The following is a 25473-nucleotide window of genomic DNA, read 5'->3' on the forward strand; positions in this document are numbered from 1 at the left end:
TTATTTTACAGATGAAGAAACTGAGTCCCAGAGACATAAAGCAACTTGGTGAGAGTTAAATAGCTCTAGAACTCAGGTCCCCTGTGACCCAAAATTTTTTGCAGTACATCAAGTTTTCTCATCAAGGAGAAAATTATGCAATAAGAAAAACAGTGAAATTTTCCAGGATGAAGAAACAGACAGGGTCCTGACATAAATATAAATCTTTTTTTCTTTTTTTTTTTTTTTTTTTTTTTTAAAGACATGCTTGGGAAGCAAGAATGTTTGCTCTGCATTTGCATGACAAGATCTCTTACAGCAGTTGAATAATTCAAAGGGAGACTCATATTGAAATAAGCTGCCTTTTTTTGGCTCATATATGAAGTCCCATTTTCCTATAACTTTACTCTGCCATTTTGTTTTAGCTTACGCTTTAATTCTGAGAAAAAGTAAATAAATAAAGGGTTTGGTTCAGTGTATGCATTTACAATTCACATTTAAGTTCCGATCCGTAGGAAGAGTACTGCTCTGCTCTGCACTTTGGCCACAGATTCTTTTATTCTGTATTTGTAAGTTAGTTTATCCTGCACTTCCTGTTTGGATATTTACTCCCATTCTCAAAAATCCAGAACAAAGAAAAATAAATACTGTCTGCTTGGTTTTCCTCCTCTAATCCTTTAGAGGTTAGAAAATTAACAACATAAATATCCTCTATTTTTTTAAAGGAATTGCCAAAATGAAATAAAGCAATTGAGCAACATCCTGCCAAATCTACAAAAATAATATTGTTGAATGCCAAATAAATGCCAAATAAATGCATCAATATTGCTTCGGATTGAGAATCCTATGAGAAGCGATTTCTGGATTAAAAATGAGTCCAAACAATCTAGGACAATCCATTTCAGATCTTTTCATAAAACAAAACAAACTAAAAAACAAAAACAATATTGTTTGCAGAACAAAAAAACATTTTATCAAGTAAGGGCTGTAAAGGGAAGCAGCAAAACCTTAAAGGGAAGTCCTTATCTTGGATTCAGGAAGTACTGAATTCCAATCCTATTACCATTTCCAGCTCTATGACTTTGGACAAGTCATTTAAAATACTCCAAATCCTTTTTATTTTAATATGTTTTATTTCAATATAAAGGGTTAGAAACCCTTATATTTCTTTTTAGAAAAAGCATTTTCAACCTCACTAGCTAAAATATTAGCAGGAGATCTGATGCCAAAAGTAAGGTAAGCTGTATTCAAGTTGGTAAAGTTTAACATGATCTAAAAGTTTTTAAATCAATGTTTTCTAAACTATAAATATGTAAGGATGTGTGTGGAGTTATACAAAAACCTGATTTAGTAGCAACATTATCAAATCAAAGAAAGAGTCAGATTTTTGCTAGTCTCAGCCTATTCTCTTACTGATTTATGGACCATGATTACAACTAACCTCTCTGGGGCTCAAACGTCACAGGTAAGATCTATACTGATGAAGCGATTTTCTATTTGGGGAGTCTTTTATCATGATTGATCATAGATTGAGATCCAGCACTCAATAGATCTCAGAATTCAACTTTAATTTTACAGATGAGAAAAATAGATATATTAAGTTACTTCCTCAAGATCACACAATCACGAAGCAGAAGAGGTAGAATTTGAACTCAGACCCTCAAATTGGAGAGACAATATTCCTTTCACATTAAAATAAGATAAAAGAATAAATTTGATTAAGGAAAATACTATAAAAAGCATGTCAGGGAAAGAATCGTTAAGTGGAAGCCGATGTTCATTTCTAGCTCAGCCATTTGCTAAACTGTGATACTCCTCTTGTAGGCACATCTGGAATATGGGGAAAATGGTGCTTTCAAAACTTGCCTTTCAAGGTTGTTGTAAGGAAAGAACTTTGAAAACCAGAAATAATAATATAAATGCCAGTTATTATGATGAAGTTATATTTTCTGACATTTTTATGTCACTCTTTTATTAGAACCAGCCATACTATGAGATATTTGGCAGCAAGAAACATATTGTTTTAACAATCTTTTAGTACTTGGTGATAAAAACTATATCTAGACAAATTACATATACACATAGCAATCTGGCTTAGTGGATAGAGTGCTGGCACTGTAGTCAGGAGGACCTTAGTTCTAATTCAGCTTCAGCTTACTAGCTGCATGATCCTGGGCATGTCATTCACTCCTCAGTTAACCTCAGTTTCCTCATCTGTAAAATGAGTTGGAAAAGGAAATAGCAAAACACTAGAGTACCATTGCCAAGAAAACACCAAGTGGAGTCATGGAGATTTAGACAGGATTGGAATGATTCCACAACAACAAATATAGGTATAACTAATCAGATCAACATCATCAAACAGGTCCCAATCCTAAAACCAATCCTGTAAGGGCTCCATTTTGGGTGGTCTTAACCCATATTAGTTGATTAGACTTCAAACTCCTTGAGGGCAAGTATTATCTTTGTGCCTTTGTTTTATTCTCTAGAACTTAGCACAACAACTGGCATTTAGCTTAATAAATGCTTGTTTTTTTAATGAATGCTTATTATTAAACTGACACTTGACTATCTGATTACTGCCTCTTCCTAGTTAACTTAGTACATATTGCTGTGAAATGAAAGACCAAATAATCTTCCTTGGGAATGACTCTACTCAAAGGATGAATGGTCGAAAGGCCAGGTGTTTTATAAGTGAAAAAGCTCAACAATTTCTCAGAGAGATTTCCAAGGCTTTTGAAACATGGAACATACACAAGAATCTTCTTTACAATAAACCCATCAACATGTCATCAACTTTTAGTTGAAGACCTCCAGGGATCTTGTCTAATAAAGTGGTTCATATAACATTGGAGACTAAATTGCTGAGAAGTTCTTCTTTCCTCATCCTAATTCTCAAATTTCCCTCTTTTTTGCCTTTTACTTCTTGTTTCTATTAGTGTCCTCTGAAGTTAATAGGTCTTCCAGGAGATACCAAATCACATAATTATATGTGGTTGTTGTCATTTTTTTCAGTTATGTCCAACTCCATTTGGAATTTTCTTGACAAAGATGCTGGAATGGTTTGCCACTTCCTGCTCATTTTATAGATGAGGAAACTGAGGCAAATAGGGAAATAGGGTTAAGTGACTTGTGCAGGGTCACATTGCTAGTAAATTTTTGAAGCCAGAATTGAACTCAGGAAAATGAGTATTCCTGACTTCACACTCCACACTCTATCCACTGTGTCATCTTTACTGATCCTTCAATAGCATCCCCTTGAGGCTCTTTACCCTCTGGGCTGGCCATTTCAATACTTTCTCTAAATTGTAAACATTATACCCAGAATTCAGCACAGTCCTAAAGGCATAGTCTGTCTTGAACAGACATCAGTGAGACTATCAATCATTTCCCTTTTTCTGGACTTTGAGTCCTTTCATTTGTCCTAACTTTGTTTTCCCTGCCGTTATATCGTTCACTCATGCTAGTGAACTCATGGTCCACAAGAACTGCCAAACAGCTGCCATCAGAAACATGTGAGTCCACTGGATGTTGAACTATCCACACTATTCATAACATGGGGGGAAATCAAGGCTTATGAAGTATTATTAAAGACACTTACGGCTGACACAGCTTGATTAGGTCCTGGTCCGTGGTGCCGGGTGGAAGGCCTCGAATGTACAAGTTGGTTTTACTCAACTGTTCTCCACTATTGTTGTTGCTGCTGCTGTTGTTGCTGCTGCTGTTTGTGCTGGGGCTGGGAGGAGCCATGGGATGGGGAGCTGGTGCATAGGACTGCTGCAAACAAAAAGAGTCATTAATGGACAAACAAGGCCATCACCAGCTCCCAGCTCATCAGATCAAATACAAAGTAAGTCAACTGGCTGACGCATTTGTGGACACACAAACACGCACTCGCACACACATACAGAGCTGAGTACTTAGCATCTATTCCTTTTAAATATGATTGTTCTGACTTTGGCAATAAAACTGGAAAACTATGATGTAGTCATGATTGGAAAAACAGAAAGGCTCAGATTGGGAATATTGTGTTTATTGGACATAGCCCATAATGTCTGAGGTCATCCTTCTGCTAATATTTCAATGGTTCTCTCAATCCTCTTTAATGTCTTCTAGAATCTTTCTTTTCCTCATCTTCTTTTTCTCCATTTTCTCCTGCTAGCTTCTTTCTCAGTTTGGGTGTCTATTTCCCCCTCTCTAATTTCTACTCCATTTCATTGCTTTCTTGAATAATCCACCTTTTTAAATCCACCTCCTTTACAAATTTTTTTTTTTTTATTGGAAATGGCAAGATTGACCCCAAAAGATCATGAGACATCTCTATACAGAGTGACATTGCATAGTGGAAAGAACAATAGATAAGTACTCCAACATCTGTGTTGTCATCCTATTTGTAACTTTCTACTTGGGCAGCCATCTTGGAAAGGTTGATTACCTACCCTGGTCCTCAGTTCCCTCATCTGTAAAAGATTGGCCTCTGGAGTTCATTCCAACTCTAGATCTAGGACTCTATGATCCCATGATGCTCCATAGTTATTGTTTGTTTTTTAATTACATTCTTGATTTCTTTTGTTTAGAGAACTCATTGATAAAGCTCCCTTTACTGATACATTTGGCAGCTTCCCTGGAAATAATCATTTTAGAAGTTGCCTGGAGCACTGCTCAGTTAAGTGACTTGCCTAAGGTCATATAATTAGTCTGTGTCTGAGGCTTGGCTTCAAACCAGATCTTCTAAGCCCAGCTTTTTGCCATGGATGCCTCTCAGGATATTTAATAAAGATGCATCTATTTAGATATATTTAAAGAAAAGACATAAAAAATTAAAAAAAAAATTTTAAAAATTTAAAAAAAAGAACAGACATAGAATGTATCTACTAGATTTCAAGCCCAACTGATGTACCCTCTCCCATCCAGTGGTTAGAGGTCTCTCCACGTAAAAGTGTTCCCATAGAACTTTATAAATACTTTATATTGTCCTTAATAGAATGTAAGCTGTTTGAATGTTTTTGTCTCTGTATTTCTGAAAGCCAGCACAGTTTGTGGTACAAACTTGACATTTAATAGCTGTTTAGTGAGTTCAATTGAAAGCCAGCAAAAAACATAAAGACATCATAAAGGCACCATGAAAAGAAAACTGACTTTGGAGCCAGTTAGACCTGCATTCAAATCTCAACTGTGAATCATATAGCTGTGGGACCCTGTTCATGTCACAGCACCTCAGTGCTCTAGGCAAAGCTCATAAGACTAAATATTACCACCAGAGAAAAGAATTTATTTTTCTGAGAAATTGTTATATCAATGAAATATCACTGCCAATCCCTCCATTTCAAATTTATAACTAACTCAACATAGGTCTTGATCTATGCCACAGATTGTTAACCTGGAGTTAGTAAACTTTAAAATACAGATATGGGTATATATTGTAATTATATATATATATATATAGTATATATATGTATATACATATATATATAGAGAGAGAGAAAGATGTAGAAAATATTAATATATGGATCATTATAATTGCTTTCCTTTGTATTTTATTTTATTTATTTTCTGATGTGTTTTATTTTTAATTATTTTCCTATGTATTTTATTTTATTTATTTAAAATTTTGATTCTGACAAGGGCTCTCTGGACTGCCAAGGGGATCCACAACACAAAAAGGGTATGAACTTCTACCCTAGCATGTACTTAATTCTTATTGATTGTAGATTGAGCAATTGACTAAATAATAAGAAATAATATTTATAGAGTGCTTTAAGGTTTTCTAAGCATTAAATGTTTTTTCCAATCTCTGAGCTATAGGTATACAAGGACACAATTTTGTAAACCCTCCCATTCACTACACTCCCATCAAACATTTTTACTGATCTCCACTTCTATGAAAGTCTTAATGGGAATTTTCTAGGAATGACTGCCTTGCTGATATAAGTCCTGGGCAGAATTTGGAGGGATGAGTCTCAAGGGCCTCAATTGTCTCATTCAAAAGATGTAACTAGGAACATTTAAATACCCCAAGTTGTACGGAGAGAACATGGTGGGCATAGGTTACAGAAAGTGGTTGGATATTGGCTAGAGATGGCTCTGCTTCTTTACTATCAACAAGCTGAGTCTCTTGGATATCACGATCAGAGAGGGATGAGCCAGTCACACACACTGTCTTATGCTATGATTATAAGGCCCGCAGTGATGTTTAGTCTACTAACTCCCAGGGTCACCTCAGCTGTGACCCAGATTTTGATTTCCAACTGCCCACAAGCAGAGCCTTAAGAAGAAATATTTGTTCCAAGAGAAGAAAAAAAGCACTTCCCCCCCCAAAAATACCCTCAATTCTTAAGCGAGGAGTAGAAATTATCTTATGGTAGAGAGACAGATACCCAAAGACTTCATAAAAAAGAAAAGGCCCTTCTAGGATAGATGAAATGGGAGCTTATCATTTAAGACCCAAGTGTTTATTCAGACTGGCAGATACTAAACTCTGTTCTATTCAGTCTGAAGATTTTCAAGTGTTGTCAGCACCCTGGAACAAAGCCCCAGTCATTGCACTCCAGTTGGCTCTGCCTAAGGTGCCTTTATTTGGATGGTGTTCTGTCTTTTTAGAATTTGACAAAATATAATGCAGGATCTTTCAAAGCACTCTTTTCCTTCAAGCTTTCCCTGTGTCACAGTTCCCTAGTCTTGGAGTCAGGAGTTCAAGGCTAGCTATAGGTCCCTTACTGGGAATGCCTTTTCTTCTGAAATTACCACAGTCTCCTCTATACAGGGTGTTCCAAAAGTCCTATTAAGCTCTTAAAGCTTAAAACTTCATTAAGACTTCATTAAGACCATACATATATCTTTTGTATATCTAGTTATCAATGTCTCCCGCAAGGTAGGTAATTACTATCTCGTTGACTTTAATGTTAACAAAGCCCATTTTCTACAACATGCCTTTGAGGCAGGCAACTATAAAATATTATCCCTATCTTACAAATGAGGAAACCGAGAGGCTAAGTGGCCCACTTGTCCAGTCACATAAATATTGTCGATGCCAGGATTCAAGGTCGAATCTTCTGATTCTAAGGCCATATCCCACCCATGTCAGTCAACAAGCTCCTATTTGTCAAGCCCAGTACCGCTGGGTCATCCTCTTCCTCTTTCATTCTTTATAATTGAATATTCCTTAGCATCCAAGTTTAAGAGCTATCATTCCTCCATTAAAATTCCACTTGGACTATCACCTTCCTCTTTATTCCCATGACTATATCAGTTCAGAATCTTAGCACTTTGGGGCAAACTTTCCAGATTCAGTGACCTAGCACAATGATATTGAACTCCAATAGAAATTGAGTGCTACCAGCCACATAATGACTCAGAAAACTATAAATTAGCATTATCTATGTTGCATTGATTTTTTATTTATTTCATTAAACATTCCAATTATGTTTTAATGTGATTCAGTCAGTGTTTTGTGGGCATGTGGATGGGCCATGAGTTTGATATCTCTGACCTATATGATCTCCCTATATCTTGTTACTCTTCCAAACCAGTCTATATCCAGGCACATAATTAATTTCTTGATAACACTGTCATTAAAGCATTGCCATGCTCAAAAATCTACAATGGGTACTCAATGCTTACAAGGTCAAATCCAAGCACATTAGACTAGCTTCTATAATCTGTCTTCACCTTCTAGATCACACTGAATCTTCCTTTTCTGAAGATCTAGCAAAATCAACATATATGCTCACTGTCAAAGTCATGGCATCATAGAATTTCAGAGTGAAAAGACTAGCAGTCATCCATTTTCATCTGTTTACAAGCAAGAAGAACTTGTTTCCTTGTTGTCTCCTATATCTGGAGGTGCTTAACTATTTTTGGTGTCTCTCTGAGTATTTTTGTTTATTTGTTTATTTGTTTTTTTTTTTTTTTTTTTTAGTTCACAAGGAGGCTATGTGCCCTTTGATGACTTGGTCAGTGTCTCATGCTTCTAAGATTTAACATGGTACTTACCACAATTTATATCCGCTCAGTTAAGAAGAATTTGTTAAGCGACTATGATATGTGATATACCTCAAAGTGAAGCCCTGCAGATTCTTAAAAAATATACATAGTTCCTGCCCTCAAGGAGATCCTATTCCAATAAGAGAGATAATATGAAACAACTGGACACAAAAAAGAAATGGGGAGGGGGTTTGAAGGTGATTGCAGGGGATAAATCACCAATAGCTGCAAGAATCTTATGCAGGATTTGAGTTGGTATTTGAAGGAAGCTGAGGAAGAAATGAATAGGAATTGGCTAACTCACCAACTAATTTATTGATCAACAGTTGTTACATTTATTGAAACTCAGCTCCAAGATATTCCTTTACATGAAATGTCCTCTGACATCCCCTTTCTCCCATGATTACCTTTTCATTTAGGGAATTATATATATATATATATATATATATATATATATATATATATATATATATATATATATATATATATATATATATATATATATATATATACATACATACATACACATATATATTATATATATACATACATACACATATATTATATATACATATATACATACATACACATATATATTATATATACATATATACATACATACACATATATATTATATATATATACATACATACACATATATTATATATACATATATACATACATACACATATATATTATATATACATATATACATACACATATATATATTATATATACATATATACATACATACACATATATATTATATATATATACATATATATATAATATAATATCTAGATAGATAGATAGATAGATAGATAGATAGATAGATAGATATCACATGTATCCTTTCCCTCAGGAAAATGTAAACTCTCTGAGGACCAGGATGGTTTTCATTTTGACGTTGTATTCCTAGTGTTTGGCAGATGGTAGGCACTTAATAACATGCTTGTTGATTGAATGAACATGCCTAATATAATACCGTGCTAAGATCTAGCCTTGACATACTGCACATAGCCTAACATGATACAAGTTGGACCAGATGGTATATTGGCCTGTGAGGTCCCCTCCAGCTCCGAGAGTCTGGGATTCCATGAGTGATGCCAGTGACAGCTCTGGAAGAATACATATAAAATTAGCCTTTACTTTGTCGGCTTACGATAAAATTAGTCAGCAAAGCAGCCCCTTTGTAATTGTAGATATAGTCCATAATGCGACCAAGGCCTTTGTGACTTCATGGATATTGATTTTTCCCTTAAAAGGATTTTGAAATTGTTACTAAAATATCTATGATTTATATTTCTTGACAATTCAAAACACTTTTTTTCAACATCAATATTCAAACTTATGTGTTTTTTTTTCCTTAAAAAAAGAGAGGTGTATATACTTGTGCATGTACATATTCAAAATTCTGTCCTGTGGGACCAAGCAGAAAAATTCTACTTTTTCTTACAATCCTTTGGACTGTCTTCCCCCCCCTCCCCACCATTAAGTCTTTTCTTCTGCATTCTAACCATCGCAAGTTTCTGCATCAGTTCTTCTAATCTGTACTCGCATGCATATATGTCTGCCTGTACACCAATAAATACACCAATATATAAATGAATATATGTTATGACATATATATATATATATTTGATTTTAAAATTAATATAAAATGGTCATACCTTCATCATATAAAATTTGCATATACAAATCCTAGCATTTTCTTTTTAAAGATGTGAAGGGCTGAAACTCTTGGAGCCAATGCACTGGGGTTGGATCATCAAACACTTGAGGCTAATTACTGATTGGACAATACTCTATAAGAATATGTTTGGAAAATGGCCCTTCCCACTATCCTGTGCTGGCCCAATCATTTGGGGTATACAGAGAATTGTGGGAGGGACTAGGAGGTGGAGTGAGACTAGCCAGAGTCACTTTGGTGAGAGAGACAAAGAGGTGAGGTCGCAGAGATCCTTCACATCCACTCTCTTCACTTCTACCACTAAAGACCTAGAATAAAGACTTTTGCTTATCTTGACTCTAGCTGATTCTAAGATACCCAGGGTGCTAGTGTGGTCGCCACATAAAAATCCTAAAATAGTCATTCTCATTCAATAAAATGAACCTAAATAATCAGCTCTAATATTATCAGATTTTGTAAAGTGGAACTTGTCTATGTTCTATAACCCTTTAAAAATATGTATTTTCTTTTTCAATTTCCTCCCTCAATTTTCCTTCTGTGATAGTTTTCCTCCATAACTTTCCCATTTTCTTGATTCTTTTTGTTATACTTTTTGCAATTCTGTTGTTTGCACAATATTTCTTAATTCTGCCATCCCACTATTCTCATCTCTAGTGCATTGTTACAGTTTATAAACTCTGCAGATCTTCTTTCTTTCCATTTTGTATGGCCAACCCATAGCTGTAACTCCTTTCTTTATAGGGTTCACTAACCTTTCATATAATACTATCTTTTTCTAGTTAACAAATCACAAGCATTTATTGAGCACTTACTACATTTTCTATACTGTGTTAAGTATTCTCTTAGTGAACTAAAACAAGAGATAATCTGATCCAAAACATCCTTTCACAGATGAGCAAACAGAGACCAAAAGAGAAGACAGGACTTGCTATGGGGACAGTTCCAATTTCAGAAATAGGACCTGATCTCCTGACAGTAGGTCAGACATTCATTCCAGATTGCCAACATATAGTCATGTGTGGTAACAAAGGTTTCAAATAAAAAACAGAGGGATTGCACCGACGGTTTGAATGATTCCAGTAGCACTAGGCACTTGGTATCCTCACCTAGTTTTATGGCTTACATATTCTCCTCTTCTTACAAACAATTTTCAAAATCTATAACTTTTAAACAACAAAGCAGTAGTCAGAAGATTCACAGAGTGCCTGGGAGTATATAGACTCATGATGATTTAATTAGGGAAAAATAAGAAATTAGATTTCCCTGTGTCATTCCTGCCAGAAAGAAAAGATGACCACACGAAAGCATCTCTCCCCAAATGAAACATAAATAACCTTGTAGAGTTAATGGGTCACAGCAGTGCTGGCTTCCAGACTGAAGCTGCTCATCTTCCTTGGCAGATCTTGTTTCCTTTAAGATGGGTGTAGTTTTTTTGTTAACTTTGTACTTTAAATCAGTTTGAACCATTAGGAAAAAAAAAATTCAAATATATTAAAAATTTTTGACTTACTTTTCCTTGGCTTCCTCATCTGCAAAATGGGGGTAATAATGACACCTATCTCATATGAAAGTTGTGAGGGTATAATAATACAATAAGTTCAAAGCATTGTATAAATGCTACCTATAATTTTTGCAGATCATAGGTTCATAAATCTAAGGTTGGAAGAGTTGTTAGAGAAACGACATTCAATCTAACGTCCTCCTATCAGAGTATATGAATCTATAGAGCCCTGGCCACCGGGGGAAAGTGGTAGAGCTGTAGTTAGATTAAAAATGGATTTAGCTTCATCATTCATTTTCTTTCTATTCTGTTTCAAGCCTGGGAAACAAAAGGAGGTAAAAGATGGTCCTTGTCCTCCAGGAGTTCATAATTTAATGACTAAGCCAAGAGGAATATTTAAAACTATGGAATGAGCTCTACTTCTAATTAGAACTTTAAGCATCTTGAATTTTTTCTTTTTCTTCCTTTCTTCCCTCCCTCCCTACCTTCCTTCCTCCCTCCCTCCCTCCTTCCCTTCCCTTCCTTCCTTCCTTTCCTTCCTTCCTTTCCTTCCTTTCCTTCCTTCCTTCCTTCCTTCCTTCCTTCCTTCCTTCCTTCCTTCCTTCCTTCCTTCCTTCCTTCCTTCCTTCTATCTTCCTTCCTTCCTTCCTTCCTTCCTTCCTTCCTTCCTTCCTTCCTTCCTTCCTTCTATCTTCCTTCCTTCCTTCCTTCCTTCCTTCCTTCCTTCCTTCCTTCCTTCCTTCCTTCCTTCCTTCCTTCCTTCCTTCCTTCCTTCCTTCCTTCCTTCCTTCCTTCCTTCCTTCCTTCCTTCCTTCCTTCCTTCCTTCTTTTCCTCTTCCTTTAGCCCTTTTTAGCCTCTAGGTAGGTCATCAACTCCACCTCCACAGAGTTTGTATTCTTGGCCCAAGCACATCATTAAGTCATTTGACAACTGACTCAGAAGCCCCTACTGGAAAATGGCATTGAATGACTGCTCCATGTCCATCAGCTGTCTTTAAAAGCCACCGACCAACCCAGCGCCAAGCATATCCTGCCCACTTAAAACTGAGCTTTCTTTACCTGCTGTCACCAAGATGTTATTGTCCTCTGCCTCATTTGCAGCAGGCTAGGCCTGAAACATATTTCTATCCCTGATTAAAAACACAGCTTTTTTTTTTCTTTACAAAGAGAATTTTAAACATTTTCCCCTCCAACAATTCCCCTTGGATGGGAGTCACAGGGTCCAGATGCCAAGTGGAATGCAGTCAGTTTTATTAGCAGCATCTGGCGCTTTGGCAGCCACTTGAGGTAGTTGGGCTGGTGGTTTTGGAATGGTCAGGAAGCCTATCAAACATCCAGGCCACTTGACTGCTGGTCTTCCTGATTCATTCTCCAGCTCAGTGGTATTTGTACCTTTTAATCCACTCAAGGGCAGAGCCTTGGATAAAATCTCCCATGGGACTGCTATGTGTACTTTCTTACTATCCAAAAAAAAAAAAAGTGAATACAAACCACATTCCTGCCTTCAATCATACATTATTTAACTTACAGGACACACATGTAATCCATTGCTCTGTGGATAAGGTCGCTGTAGGCTATTGGATTCATCTCGCTGTAGCATAATTTCACTTAACCTTGTTTCCTCAGATCCCAACTTCAATGTGGACAGAAAATCGGAGACGGAACACCGTAACTACAGCTACAGGCACATCGAGTGCACGTGAAAAACCAAGATCGATGTGATGATTTCCTATACAGACAATAACAACCTGGCCTAAATAGTAATATGAAGGCTAGCAGGCAGTTTTACTCACTGTTTTATAAACACTGTCTCTAATACTATCTTTAACTATTTTTTTAAACTGAGAAACATCCGCAGGACAACTTAGAATAATAGCTCCAGAAATCAGCCCTGGGAAGTCTTGCTTCTAATGGAGTTCGCTAGCTTGTCTTGTACACATAATGGAACTTGGAGAATTGTATTCTTTAGTATTATCGACTGGATTGTGAGATCCTTAGGAACAGGGACTAATACTTGTTTATTTGTTTTTTGTTTTTTTTTGCCTTTATGTGTAACTCCAGTTTTTAGCACATATTGGACACATAGTAGTAACCTCAGAAGTATTGATTGACTTGACTCAATTAACAAATGGGATACATATCTGAATTCACTGAATCATAGGGTCTCAAAGTTTGAGGAGATCTCGCTGGTCTTCTAGTCTGACACATACAAAGATGCTTTCTATAACATCTCAGAAAAAAGGCTGTCCATGAGAAGGAACCCACTAATTACCTACCTTCCCAGATGGTCTAGCCTAATTTGGGATCTCTATTTTAAGGTTCTTTGCTGAAATAAATCTAGAGGTGTCACTTTTCTTTCATTTAGACAAGCTGCCTTAAGCTGACTCACTGAGATAATATTGAAATCATAATAACAAAATTCATAACATAGGATCGACATCCTGGTATCCATGATCCTAGGGAATTGCGGGTTTGCTCCACCCTGCAGAAGTCTGCCACTTCTGGCTCAATATTGTTCATTCAGTAGAGAATAGTGTATCCCAACTGAAAGTGATTTAAACAGTGATTTCATCTAATGAGGAAACTTACTCTATCTGGATAGATCAGAAATTATCCAATTTATAGTCTCAGACAATTGCTTGGGACACTTGCCTATGCGAATGGGTCAAAGGAAGGCTTTGAACACAGGACTTCTGGAATTTCCTATAGTAGATTCTTTTAAAAATTTCATAGAGATCTACTGAAGCTTGGACAAAATATTAAACCAAATGGGTTCTAATTATCTTCAATTTAAGGTGTGTATGTGTATGTATACATATGCGTGTACATGCACAATTTTCCCTCCCTTAAGTTCTTTTACTTGGCCCAAATATGGGTTTTACATGATGCCAAATTTCCTAAAGGTACTCAATAAAAACTGAATAATAAAAGCAAAATATTGTCTGGATATTCTCCAGAAAGTGTGTTTTCTAGTCTAAATTGCAGCCTGTGATATTGTCAACACATACTTTTATTTCTAACTTGACATTTATGGTAGTGTTTGCCCTCCCTGCCATGGGCGACAACAAACACAGAAAAAGCATTTGAAAATTGAAATCATTAAGAGCAAATCAGAATGGGATATAGTAAAGTGATGCTTTATCACAACAAAATTAGTTGCTACACAATGGGTTTTCTTCCACAGTTATGAAAGCTCAGATATAATGAACCATTTTCACACTCAATTTAGTAAGTGATTTTTTTGGGGGGTAGCCAATCAGGTTCCTGGGTTCTAATGCACATTAAGAAATAAAGCTTCATGTTCCGGGCAAGTCTAACTGAAAATAATGTCAATAACAAAAAAATAAACACCAAACAACACTGTGTTTTTTGTGATACTTCGAAGATTTTCTTCCAATTCATTATGAACTTGGCATAGGAAGAATAATAATTCAATGCAAAATCAACAGTTAATCAATCAACAACCATTTATTAAACACTGATTATGTGCCAGTCATTGTGCTAAATATCAAGGAGATAAAGCAAGACAAAAATAAAAACATCAACCTAGTGTAATAATAACTTCATTAAAAATAATAATAGAAAAACACAACCAATACAAGTGTCTGCCAAGTTTGCAAAGCATTGCATATCAAGGCATCACATTTCCATCCCTACTTGATTCCCAATAATTAGCCTCCTACACTTGTCTTTCCCATTGGTAAGTCAGTCTCTTGTTTCATAAATGCCTCATGCTCAGCCTGACTTCTCCTGGGATGATTTCTTTTTTCTCCTTCGGCCATTATCTAAACAAATTATATCTATCCTCCAATCTTCGAGGTCCAACTCTAGTTGTAGCTCTTAAATATGAAGTCTAACCCTCATTGATTCCATTTTCCACTAAGCTACCATATGTATCATCTATACAATCTAACATTTATTTTATTTATTGCTTATTTGTCTAAGAATCATTTCCCTCGCCTAAGTGGATTACTAGTGATCTAAAGTGCAATGGAGCAATCCAGGATAGGGATGTAGATAATGTCATATAGCCAACTATGAAAAAAAATGTCATTTGGGAAATCTTATATACAGAAGGAAGTGGGCTGGTCATGTATCAAGAGGGAGGTAACAGATGAAGAATCCTATCAATTGGCCAACTAACAAGCATTTATTAATTGCCAACTGTATGCCAGTCACTCTGTTATATTTGTTACAAAATAAAAAAATAAATAAAACTTGCCCCCAATGAGCCTCTTTCTCCTATTCCTCCTCTTATCAGAGAAGATGTACACAAAATTAAGTGGCTCTCTTCCATGTATATTAAAAGGCCTATTGCCCCCAATGAACCTCTTTCTCCTATCCCTCCTCTTATCAGAAAAGATGTACACAAAATTAAGTGGCTCTCTTCCATGTATATTAAAAGGCCTATACTGTGCTGTACAGAAACTTAATGGGAGAGGATGATCAAGAAACCCAGAATGAGAAAACGCTGTAAGTTTTGTGATCCAATGTTCGCAAAGAGACTATCACCATCAGAGAGGTCACTAGTCTCTCATAGAATCCATTTCTGAGATTGCAAAGTTTTTAAGGTGAGGGATCTTATCTTACATTTCTGTAGCCTCATATGGACTCATATAGTACTAAGAACAGAGCGTACAATCAATGTATAAGGATTGATTTCATTCTGGTCTTTGTGGATGAGATGACCAACCAGCCCCAGGGCATGCCCTGTAAATTGTGTTTCATCCATGCTCCATAGGGCCATTAAAAAACAAACAAACAAACAAACAAACAAACAAAACTTATCCACATTTCAAAATCACTAAATATAAAGGGAAAACATAGATTGAGATAAAAAGAATGTTATGGGATTTAAAAAAAGATGTCTGCCACTTTGGAAGACAAACTTCTTGTCTTTGCCTACCATTTATTTTCAATAATATCTCATCTTCATTCCACCAATTTATCTCACGACAGGAAATCTCAGTGACATGCTATTCTGCTAATCTTATTTATCTGTGAACCAGAAAAGGGCAGGGGAAAGGAGACAGCTATCTCCTAGTAAAGTACTCAGACAATTCAGCAAATTCATAAACAGTAACCTATATTCCATGACATAAATTAGTGTTATTACTTCATTAGCCAATTCATTCATATTTTATTGATGTTCTCAAATTAAATGGGAACAGAACCTGGATTTTTTAAAGTCCTAAATCTATGCAACTTGGACTATAAAACACAATAATTTCCTTAAGAAGAAAACTTTAGAGTGGATATAAAAATGTGACAGCAATTAATATATGCAAAGCCATCACTTTGGCATGAAAAATGGAAGCAGAAATTCACTCAGAGAATTCCCCCGAATATATTTTCAGTGTTTATTGTGCTTTTGACCATTAGACACTCACCATAAGAATGAATTAACACCCAAATTGAAGACGCTCTGATCCAACAACAAAAGGACCAGGTGAGCATTTTATCATTTGCGATTGTCAGGATTTGGTAAAAACAAAAGCAGCTGTAAAACATGAAACTTACACTTTTTAATGCTTATTGTTAATGTTTCTTGACCTTCCTTAAGTTTCTGGACTGCTTAGTATTGTTTCTAAGAGAATTACATGAAAAAAATGGTATTGGGATAGTCAACTTTCTGTCGACTATTTTATATGATTTATTTAATTTTTTTTGAATACCAGAATAGTATATGATATCCAGAGGCAAGAATTTGATTCTAAATACTTCTCAGAATCATTACACTGAGTGGTCAGTCCCTGGCCAAAAAGATCTAGTATCCCAGACCTTTCTCATCTCTTTTCCTTTTAAGGGAAAGTGATTGGGATCCAACAGAGTTAATTGGAATGGAGGAGATGGTCAGTTTATAATTTTGTGTCATGTAGCCTGAAGAGGCTGAGTCTTGCTGTCCTTCAGCTATTTCACTTGTGTCTGGCTCTTTGTGATCCAATCTGGATTTTCTTGGCAGCCATACATGAAACAGTTTAAATTTGAGCTGAAAGTGACCTCAGAGATCATCCTCTCTTTCTTTGACTATTTTATCTACCAATGACCTGATCCCCAAAAGGGTTAAATGAGTTCCCCAAATTCAATTATATAAGAGAAAGAACCTAGATTTGAACCCAGATACTCCAATGCCAAAGCCAGCAGTCTTTTCATTATTCTATGCTGAAATTTTTAATGTCCCTTAGAAAGGGAAACATTTTAATAAACAAGCGATTAAGGGGTGCCCTTTTTTCTCTTTTTAAAACAGCATATTAACATTTTATTTGTTTGATATTTACTTCACTACCTGGGCCATGAAAATTCAATGAACAAGAAATAATATCATCCTTGTAGCTTTAAAAATGCCTTGATTATGGCTTTCTACCCAAATTGTAACTCTGCCTTAAATTTTTTATTTAAAAACAATTCATATTGTAGATTAGCATAAAGAGAAAACACAGTATAAAGAAGAAGATCCTCCTCTTGAAGCAGTTAGGTGGTGGTACCATATTGCATAGAGCAGCAGGTCTGGAGTCAGAAGGACCTGAGTTCAAATGTGGCCTAAGTTCACTCTGACAATGTTTTCTCATCTGTTAAATGAGCTGCAGAAGCAAATAGCAAACTATTGCAGGATCTCCGCCAAGAAAACCCGAAAGGGAATCACGAAGAATCAGAGAGAATGCAAATGATTGAACAACAACTTGGGAGTCAAAGAGTGACCTGAGCTGAAATTCAGCCTAACGTACATACTAACTGATCCTTGACAAATCACTTCACATATCTTGCTGGGCCTAGGTTTTCTGAACTATAAAAAGAGAATAATAATAGCACCAATTTCCTAAGGTTACTGTTAGGATCAAATATGATGCTATCTGGGAGGTGGTTCTTTGCAAAGAGTGTGTATGTATGTGGATTTGTTTTTGTGTACATTATCTTGATGATAAAATCAACCTTAATACTAATTTATATTTACCTTTAGTTTATTGTTAAGATCATAGGATCATAGACTAAGAGCTAAAAATGACCTTAGAGATCATCTGATCCAATGCAACAGATGAGAAAATAGAAGCCCAGAAATTTGAAGGAACTTACTCTAGATGCCTTGGGTTTAAGTTGCAGAGACAAGAATTAAACTATCTTTCACTGACTGCAAACGCATCATTTTTTCATGATACTATGTGACCCCACAAGATGTCTTTTTTGTTGTTGTTGGAAAATCCCATCGAACACAGTTCCCAATCTGGCATACTATTTATAGTTTTCCATTTGTAGAATATCACTGCATGTAAATCAATATCCTTGAATAGCAATATTAACATAAAGTGAGTTCCAAAGGAGGACAGTATCTTTTACAAAAGCCAATCTGGACCTTTTCCCTGTCTCTAGAAGTCAAACAAAGCACTCAACAAAGAAAGACATAATGGTAAATGGTCCAACTAATTAGCATGGGGCTTGAGCCATTGGATTTCTTAGATCAAGCATAAAAGGAACTTGACTGAGGCCAAGTGAGAAATTTAAAACAGAAGGGTCTATTGATACCCTTGGATTCCAGAGTCATTATTCTGGAAGGAAAGAAGAAAGGAGGGAAGGGTGAAGAAAAAAAAGGAAGGAAGAAAGGAAGGAAAGAAGAAAGGAAGGAAAGAAGGAAGGAAGGAAAGAAAGGAAGGAAGGAAGGAAGGAAGGAAGGAAGGAAGGAAGGAAGGAAGGAAGGAAGGAAGGAAGGAAGGAAGGATGGGAATATACCTTTAACACCTACTATTTGGCAAATACTGTGCTAAGTGTTTTGCAAATATCTTCTATGATCTTCACAGAGCAGATCTCAAACTATGCTACCAAATAGTAATCCTAAAAAGTATCACTATTTTGATAGATCAAATAACCACAATAGAATTATGACAGGGAATATTTTATCTTTCATTTTAGACAAACTTGGCACTAGAAAATGAATTGGAAATATAAAATCAAAAGATTCCTTTATGCCAAATAGCATAGAGAATACAACTAAATCTACAACCAGGTTTAAGATAGCCCATGCTTTGATTTGAATTCTTTACTTTACTAATTAAAAGTTTTATCAAAAGAGATCAGTAAAAATAGCAATGATGAAATAACAAAGCCAGTGTCTTATCATTGGAAAGGATCCAGAATATTTGAAAGCGTTGGCTCTCATATTCACTGAACTCACACATTCTTCCAGATAAGGAGCTCACCTGCCTGCAGGTGATGACTGATGGCAGGCATCTGGAGTGAATACAAAAATTTGGATCTAAAAGGTGGGGAGGCATACAGGTCCAGGTCTCAACACCATCAGGGTAGGGAGGAGTGGTGGAAATGGACAATGACTCCAGCACTGCCAAAGAGACACTTAAGGGAGCCAAGAAGGAGGGAAATAACTTGTTATTGGGAGGTTAGAAGGGTTGAACCAAGAAAAAAAGGAATTATTTAATGTAGAACAAATATGTGAGCCAAGACAAAATGGGAGTGTGTCGGGGGTGGGGAAGATACTGACACTGAAAGACTCAAAGTGTCTCCTGTAATATTGATTTTGGGTTTCCTCCTGGTGTTGTCATGGGGTGTGTGTGTGTGTGTGTGTGTGTGTGTGTGTGTGTGCACGTGTGTGTATGTTGGGGAAAAGATCCACACTGGAACACTCAAAGTGTCTCCTGTAGTGTTGGTTTTGGGTATCCTCCTGGTGTTGTCATGACAGCGTGCTTACAGGTGTTGGTTTTGGTGGCAGGCCAGACCATGGTTCTTGTTGCTACAGAGCCCACACACACAGCATGAAGCAGACTTCAGAGCAGGTGGGGAAATGGTGACATTAGAACCAGTCTGGTACCTTCTCTCTGAATTGCATCATTTGAGTTGATACTCAATTCTTTCAATCAAATGATTCAACTTAATAAATATTTTCAAGTAGCTTCTCTATGTAAACTACAACAAGTTCTGTGAGCAAGAAGACAAAACAATCCCTGTCCTCAAGGAGCTTACATTCTACATGGGGAATATGTACACACACACACACACACACACACACACACACACACACACACAGAGTTGTAGTGTAGATGAAATTAAGGAATAAGAGAACCCAACTTTGGGCCAGACAGGGGTGACAGAAATGGCAACTGATTTGAGCAAGTGAGGCAGGGAGTTTAGACTTCTAAGAGGTAGAGGTTAGGAGGAAGTTCCCCTGAGGCTTGTACAAAAGAATGGTGCTAAGAGATGAAGAATCAAGTTCTACAAGTGCTTAGTAGTCCAGTTTAGCTGGAATGTGCCAAAGCTAAACCTCAAGAATGGGGAAAGGCAATAAGTTTTTAGATAGCGCCAATTGTGTACTTTATAAATATTATTTCATTTGAACATCACAAAAACTCTGAGCAATCATCACTGCTATAATTCCCAATTATCAGATGTCATGTTGTTGGGTCTTTTTGCATATAGGGTACCAAGAAGAGCACTTGGCTGGGAGTCAGGAAGAATTATTAACTACATGATTCTGGGCAAGTCATTTAGCATCCTTGCCTCAGTTTTCTCATCTGTCAAATGAGGATGACAGCATCTGCCTCCCAGGATTGTTGTAAGAATCAAATGACATAATAATCATAAAGTGTTTAGCAATAAGAATATAGTAAGTGCTATAGGGAAATTAGCTGTTATTATCATTATTGCATTATTACATATCACACACACACACACACACACACACACACACACACACACACACACACTCTTAGTCTGTAAATTCTTTTAGAAAAAAAAAAAGATTTTCTTTCCTCTTTCTATCCCCAGAATTTTAACACAATGTCTAGCACATAGTAAGCATTTAATATATATGTCTGATTATTGAATGAATGAAAAAACATTGGAAATGTGGAACACAATCTCCTAAATCTAGACTTAAAAGGTACATCAGAAACCATCTATTCTTACCCCCTTATTTTCCAAATGAGGAAACCCAGGTCCAGGAAGGTTAATGACTTAACAAAGATTTCTTGGAGACAGGTGGGAGCCATTTGATGGTGGGCATTAACTACCAGGAATTTATGTCTTGTTTAGCTCCAGTACTCATTCAAATTTTCCTACTATAAAGTTGAATAGAAGAAAATTACTTGGATTTCAAGATAGAACTAAAATGAAAAAGGAAACTGATGACATACAATTACTTTTACAAAACTACCTATTGTCACCCATTGAGATTCCTGTCAATTGAACCATATTTAAGAGAGTGATTCACTGAGGAGTCTGTCTTTTCTAATCAGCATGTTAACCTGCCTAGGCTCATATACCTTCAGAAACTGTAATGCTTTAAATAAATGTGAGAAGTTATTATTATTCTAGCAAAGACTGTGCCTTGCTTCTTCAGATTAAAATTATTCCTGTCCATAGGCTAGTTAATCAATTGCATGCTGGGTAAAGGTTCTTCCTTTATGCCTGAGAGTCACAAAGGCATGAGATTCAGTATGAGCCTGTGTTGACCGAGAGGAATCATTCAAGAGACTAAAGTCTCCCAGCAGTTGTAAATGTAGCCACATCATCCTGCTGCAGAGAATCCACAGCTTGACTTTTCTCAGCTGAAGAATCATTGCTTTTTATTTATCTTGACTTTCCTAGTCATTAATTTCAATCAGTAATAATGTGTCCAACAAGATCAGTTAGAATCACGTGTGAGCAATTCCCCCAAAAAGATGTAGAATTTGTCTTTGTCTCTTATTCCATTTGGGAAAATGAGCCCCAATCCTTGAGCATTTCACAGATTGTTGTTGTTTTGTCCTTCGTTCTCGAAGAGGATCAGGACATCAGGGAGGTGCAGCCGTGAGATACAAGTGATCTGGATTTGAGGGAGGGGGAGCTGTGCAGTTATAACAAACATCATCTCCATTTCAGGAAGTTCTTTTCTGGGGAGGGGTTAGTGAATGAGCAAAACCATTATATGCCTTTTTTTTTTTTTTCGCCCTCTGAGCTACTTATTGAAACTCTGTCAGCTCAAATGAAGATAGAGCCTTCTTACAAATGTAATAAAAAATGAAAGCAGAGAACTTCAGGAAGTTATGTCCGGAGATGATACACTGGTTTGGAAAGAAACCAAGAACCCAGGATTTTATCATCCCTGTGTGTTCTAGATAAGTTTTCCAGTCGGACAAGATGAAAACTTCCTTTAAAATAATCATGGTGGGGTGGGGAATAGAAACAGCAGCACCATTACATGACAAATCTGTTCATTTCATAAAGTAGAATTCTCTCCATGAGAAAAAACAGAGATCTACATTTATCTTTCTCTCCACACACAGGTTTTTCCCCCTCCCTTATCCAGACCTGTGACGTTATTATCTTGGGAGAGTCTCCAATATGGAAACCCTTTTCACTGAAGCAGATCACAGTTCTGTGATTTATAGTGTCAGACAGTTTCCTGGGGCCATATTCAGGACTAGAAAATCAGGGCCAGAAGGAATCTGATAAATTCAATCTCAGCCCCTCGATTTACAAATGAGAAAATGAGGGAGAAAAGAGGTGAATGGGTTTGCCCAAGAAATAACGTTAGCAAAAGGATTTGAACTCATATCTTATTGACTTCTAAGTTAGTGTTCTTTCTAAGTAAGAGGTCCTTAACTTTCCCATGACTACATGGTTTATGTATGTCAAAAGCAATACTCAAACAGGTTCCAAGGTCTCTAAACCAGACGTTGACAATTTGGAACCTGAAGGCCCCTCCCTTGATGGGTGATTTCCTCCCATCTCCATTCAAGGAAATGGCCAAGATATCCATGTTCACTTTTAACCTGGCTCCATTCTGCCTTCAAAATTTTTCATCTTATGCTTGATCTCCAAAGTGCAAGTGCAGAGACAGTCCTGAATTCAGCCCTTCTTTCAGCTCCCTTTTCTGTGTTGTCTCCTCTGACTGTAAAGCCAGGTTCTTAAGGGGAAGAACTGTCTTCCTTTTGGTCTATATTTATATTCCCACTAGCACTGTCAGTAACTGTAACCACTTAATTAATATTCTGTTTATCTATGCTGTTAGTCTTTCTGTCTTTCCATTGAAGGTCAACCCTCTAAGCCCTGTCTATACCACACTACCTTTCAAGAAATGGAGGGTATATATTATACTTCCTGGGTAGTAATTTAGGTGTTAAGAAATAACATAAGATTTTTTTTTGGTGGGGGGATGTGCAGTTAACATTTAGAAATTTTTTTTTACTATGGCCTAATAATCGTCTTGCCAATTCAAGCTCTTTTGGGATAAACCTTTTATTTTATTTTATGAAGATCTTTACAATTCTGACAAATTCTCCAAAGAATAATCAAAGTTGAGCTTAGACTTTGGAACTCCTACTGTTCTAAGTTTTCCTGAATAAAAATGCAACTTTAGACATATGTCCCAAATTTTAATTTTAATTTCTCTTTAAATGCATTTGTTAAATGCAATGCCCATTGGAAAGTGACCAGTTCAACAGAAATGTATCTGTAATGGAAGGAAGATTGGGGAGTTAAGTAGTGGTAGACAAAGTGAATAACTCATTTTCATCAAGGGATGAGAAAGCTGATAGTGATGTATATTTGATGCCTAGCTGGCTGTGTTGTCCTGGAGCAGCTGTAGGAGGCTGATTTTGAAATAAGAGATTCAAAGTGAATTAAATTGTGAGCAGGGAATGATTAATCTGTTATTATTGTCTTTGTGTCTAGCATCTAACAAAATGTCTGGTACATATTAGGTGCTTAATAATTACTTGTTGATTGACTGACTGATATCCTCCCAATCCTTCATACTGCTGCCACATTAATTTCACTGGATCAGACAATCTTCTTTGAGTTCTGGTTCTAACACTAATAGCTGTGTAAGTCACATATCTTCCCTAACTTCTTTATATGTAAAGTGGGCATAATCCTACTCATAGGGTTATTATGAGAGAAGTTCTTTCTGAATTTTACAGGACTATATGAATATAGTAATTACATAAGATGACAAACTGAATAAGAAGAGTAAACTTTAAGAGTTCTTAACTTTTTTTTTGGATCATGACCCCTTTTGTCAGTCCAGCATTGTCATAAATATGTTTTCAAATGTATAAAATAAATCATAGGATTGTAAAGGAAATGAAATATATTAAAGCATAATTATAGAAAAATATTTTTAAGAAATTCATTAAGAAATAAGAAATTAAATTAATTTAAGAAATTTAAGAAAAAAAGAACTTTTTAAGTGGTCCCAAGATTAAGAACATCTGTCCTAAACAATCATACAATCATTTGAGCAATATGATGTATTAACATGAATATAATGCTAATTACCAAAATAAATAGGTATAATTGATATAACTTTGGAAATTCACCACTAGTGCTGAGCTGCCTTGATTGGGGAATGGGCAAATTTACTTTGTCATTATATCTATCTAATTCTACCTAATTTAAACATCAGGCCATACATCTTTCTGTACCAATATGTATGTCATATGTCATATGGGACAGCTCATTTTCTCTAATACTCTCAGGATCAAATCTTTCTCTGGCCTGAACCTGCTCCACACACAACAAATATATTGTCTCCCTCATTATAACGCACTGAAAACAGCCAAACTTCCAACAGGTGTGATTAAAAATACAAGGCTGACAAAGTAGCTAAACTTAGACATCAAAGAGAGAAGGAGAACATTAGAAAAGTTTAAGGATTTAAAGAAAACTTTTCTTTTTGGCACTATTTTTATTACTGAGACTTAAATTTCAACAAATAAATATGAAATGATTACTGGATACAGAGAAATATTCTAGGAACTGATATCCTTAAGAAGCTGGTTTATTTTTTTATATTTTTATCTCTGGAGCATTTGCTTTTCATGTATGTTTCCAGTATTTGTGAATGTAATCTCCTGGAGCTCCATGGAGAAAGGAACCATGTTTTTTTTTTTTTTTTTTTTTTTTTTTTTTCCCATCTCTCTGAAATTGCCTTCCATCCATGCCTTGGATGGTGTTCTACCACTGGTGATTTACTTGTTGAATTTTAAATCATTGTTGGCTAATGACAATGGCACCAAAGTAAAATTTTCTTTAAAGGCTTGGTGTTTCTATGACTATCTTTTTTTTTTTTTCTTTTTGTGCTTTACTAGAGAGATCTTTTTAATCACACAATAGCAAAGCCAAACATTAGGATGATGAGATTGTCTAACAGTAAGATGTATCCATTGTGGTCAAAGTACCTGGAAGGAAACAAAGTAATTTTGAGGGTAAAGTTCCTAAGTCTAAACTCAAAGGTTCAAAAACATGAGTATCAAAGTTGCATTCATATACTGGGCCACCAAGCAAACGGACAACTTGAACTTATGTTTATCTGTTGGGTAACAGAAACTTTTTA

The 25473-nt window shown here is 36.1% G+C and overlaps 1 protein-coding gene across 2 annotated transcripts in view; it reads right to left on the reverse strand.

Moving 5' to 3' along the window:
• RBMS3 (RNA binding motif single stranded interacting protein 3) overlaps positions 1-25473 on the reverse strand; it is a 1412069-nt gene that overhangs the window by 558816 nt on the left and 827780 nt on the right. The window contains exon 6 of one of the 2 annotated variants that reach the window (XR_012482314.1): positions 3581-3753. Coding sequence is in view for 1 of the 2 variants with exons in the window: in XM_074267882.1 (XP_074123983.1) it covers positions 3581-3756 (176 nt within the window). In the remaining variant the exon portion in view is untranslated. Of the gene's footprint in view, positions 1-3580; positions 3757-25473 lie in introns of both variants that reach the window. The other variant, XM_074267882.1, reaches the window with a different exon arrangement.

This window comes from Sminthopsis crassicaudata, chromosome 5 (assembly GCF_048593235.1).
Source record: "Sminthopsis crassicaudata isolate SCR6 chromosome 5, ASM4859323v1, whole genome shotgun sequence".
In the NCBI taxonomy this organism is placed as follows: Eukaryota; Metazoa; Chordata; class Mammalia; order Dasyuromorphia; family Dasyuridae; genus Sminthopsis; species Sminthopsis crassicaudata.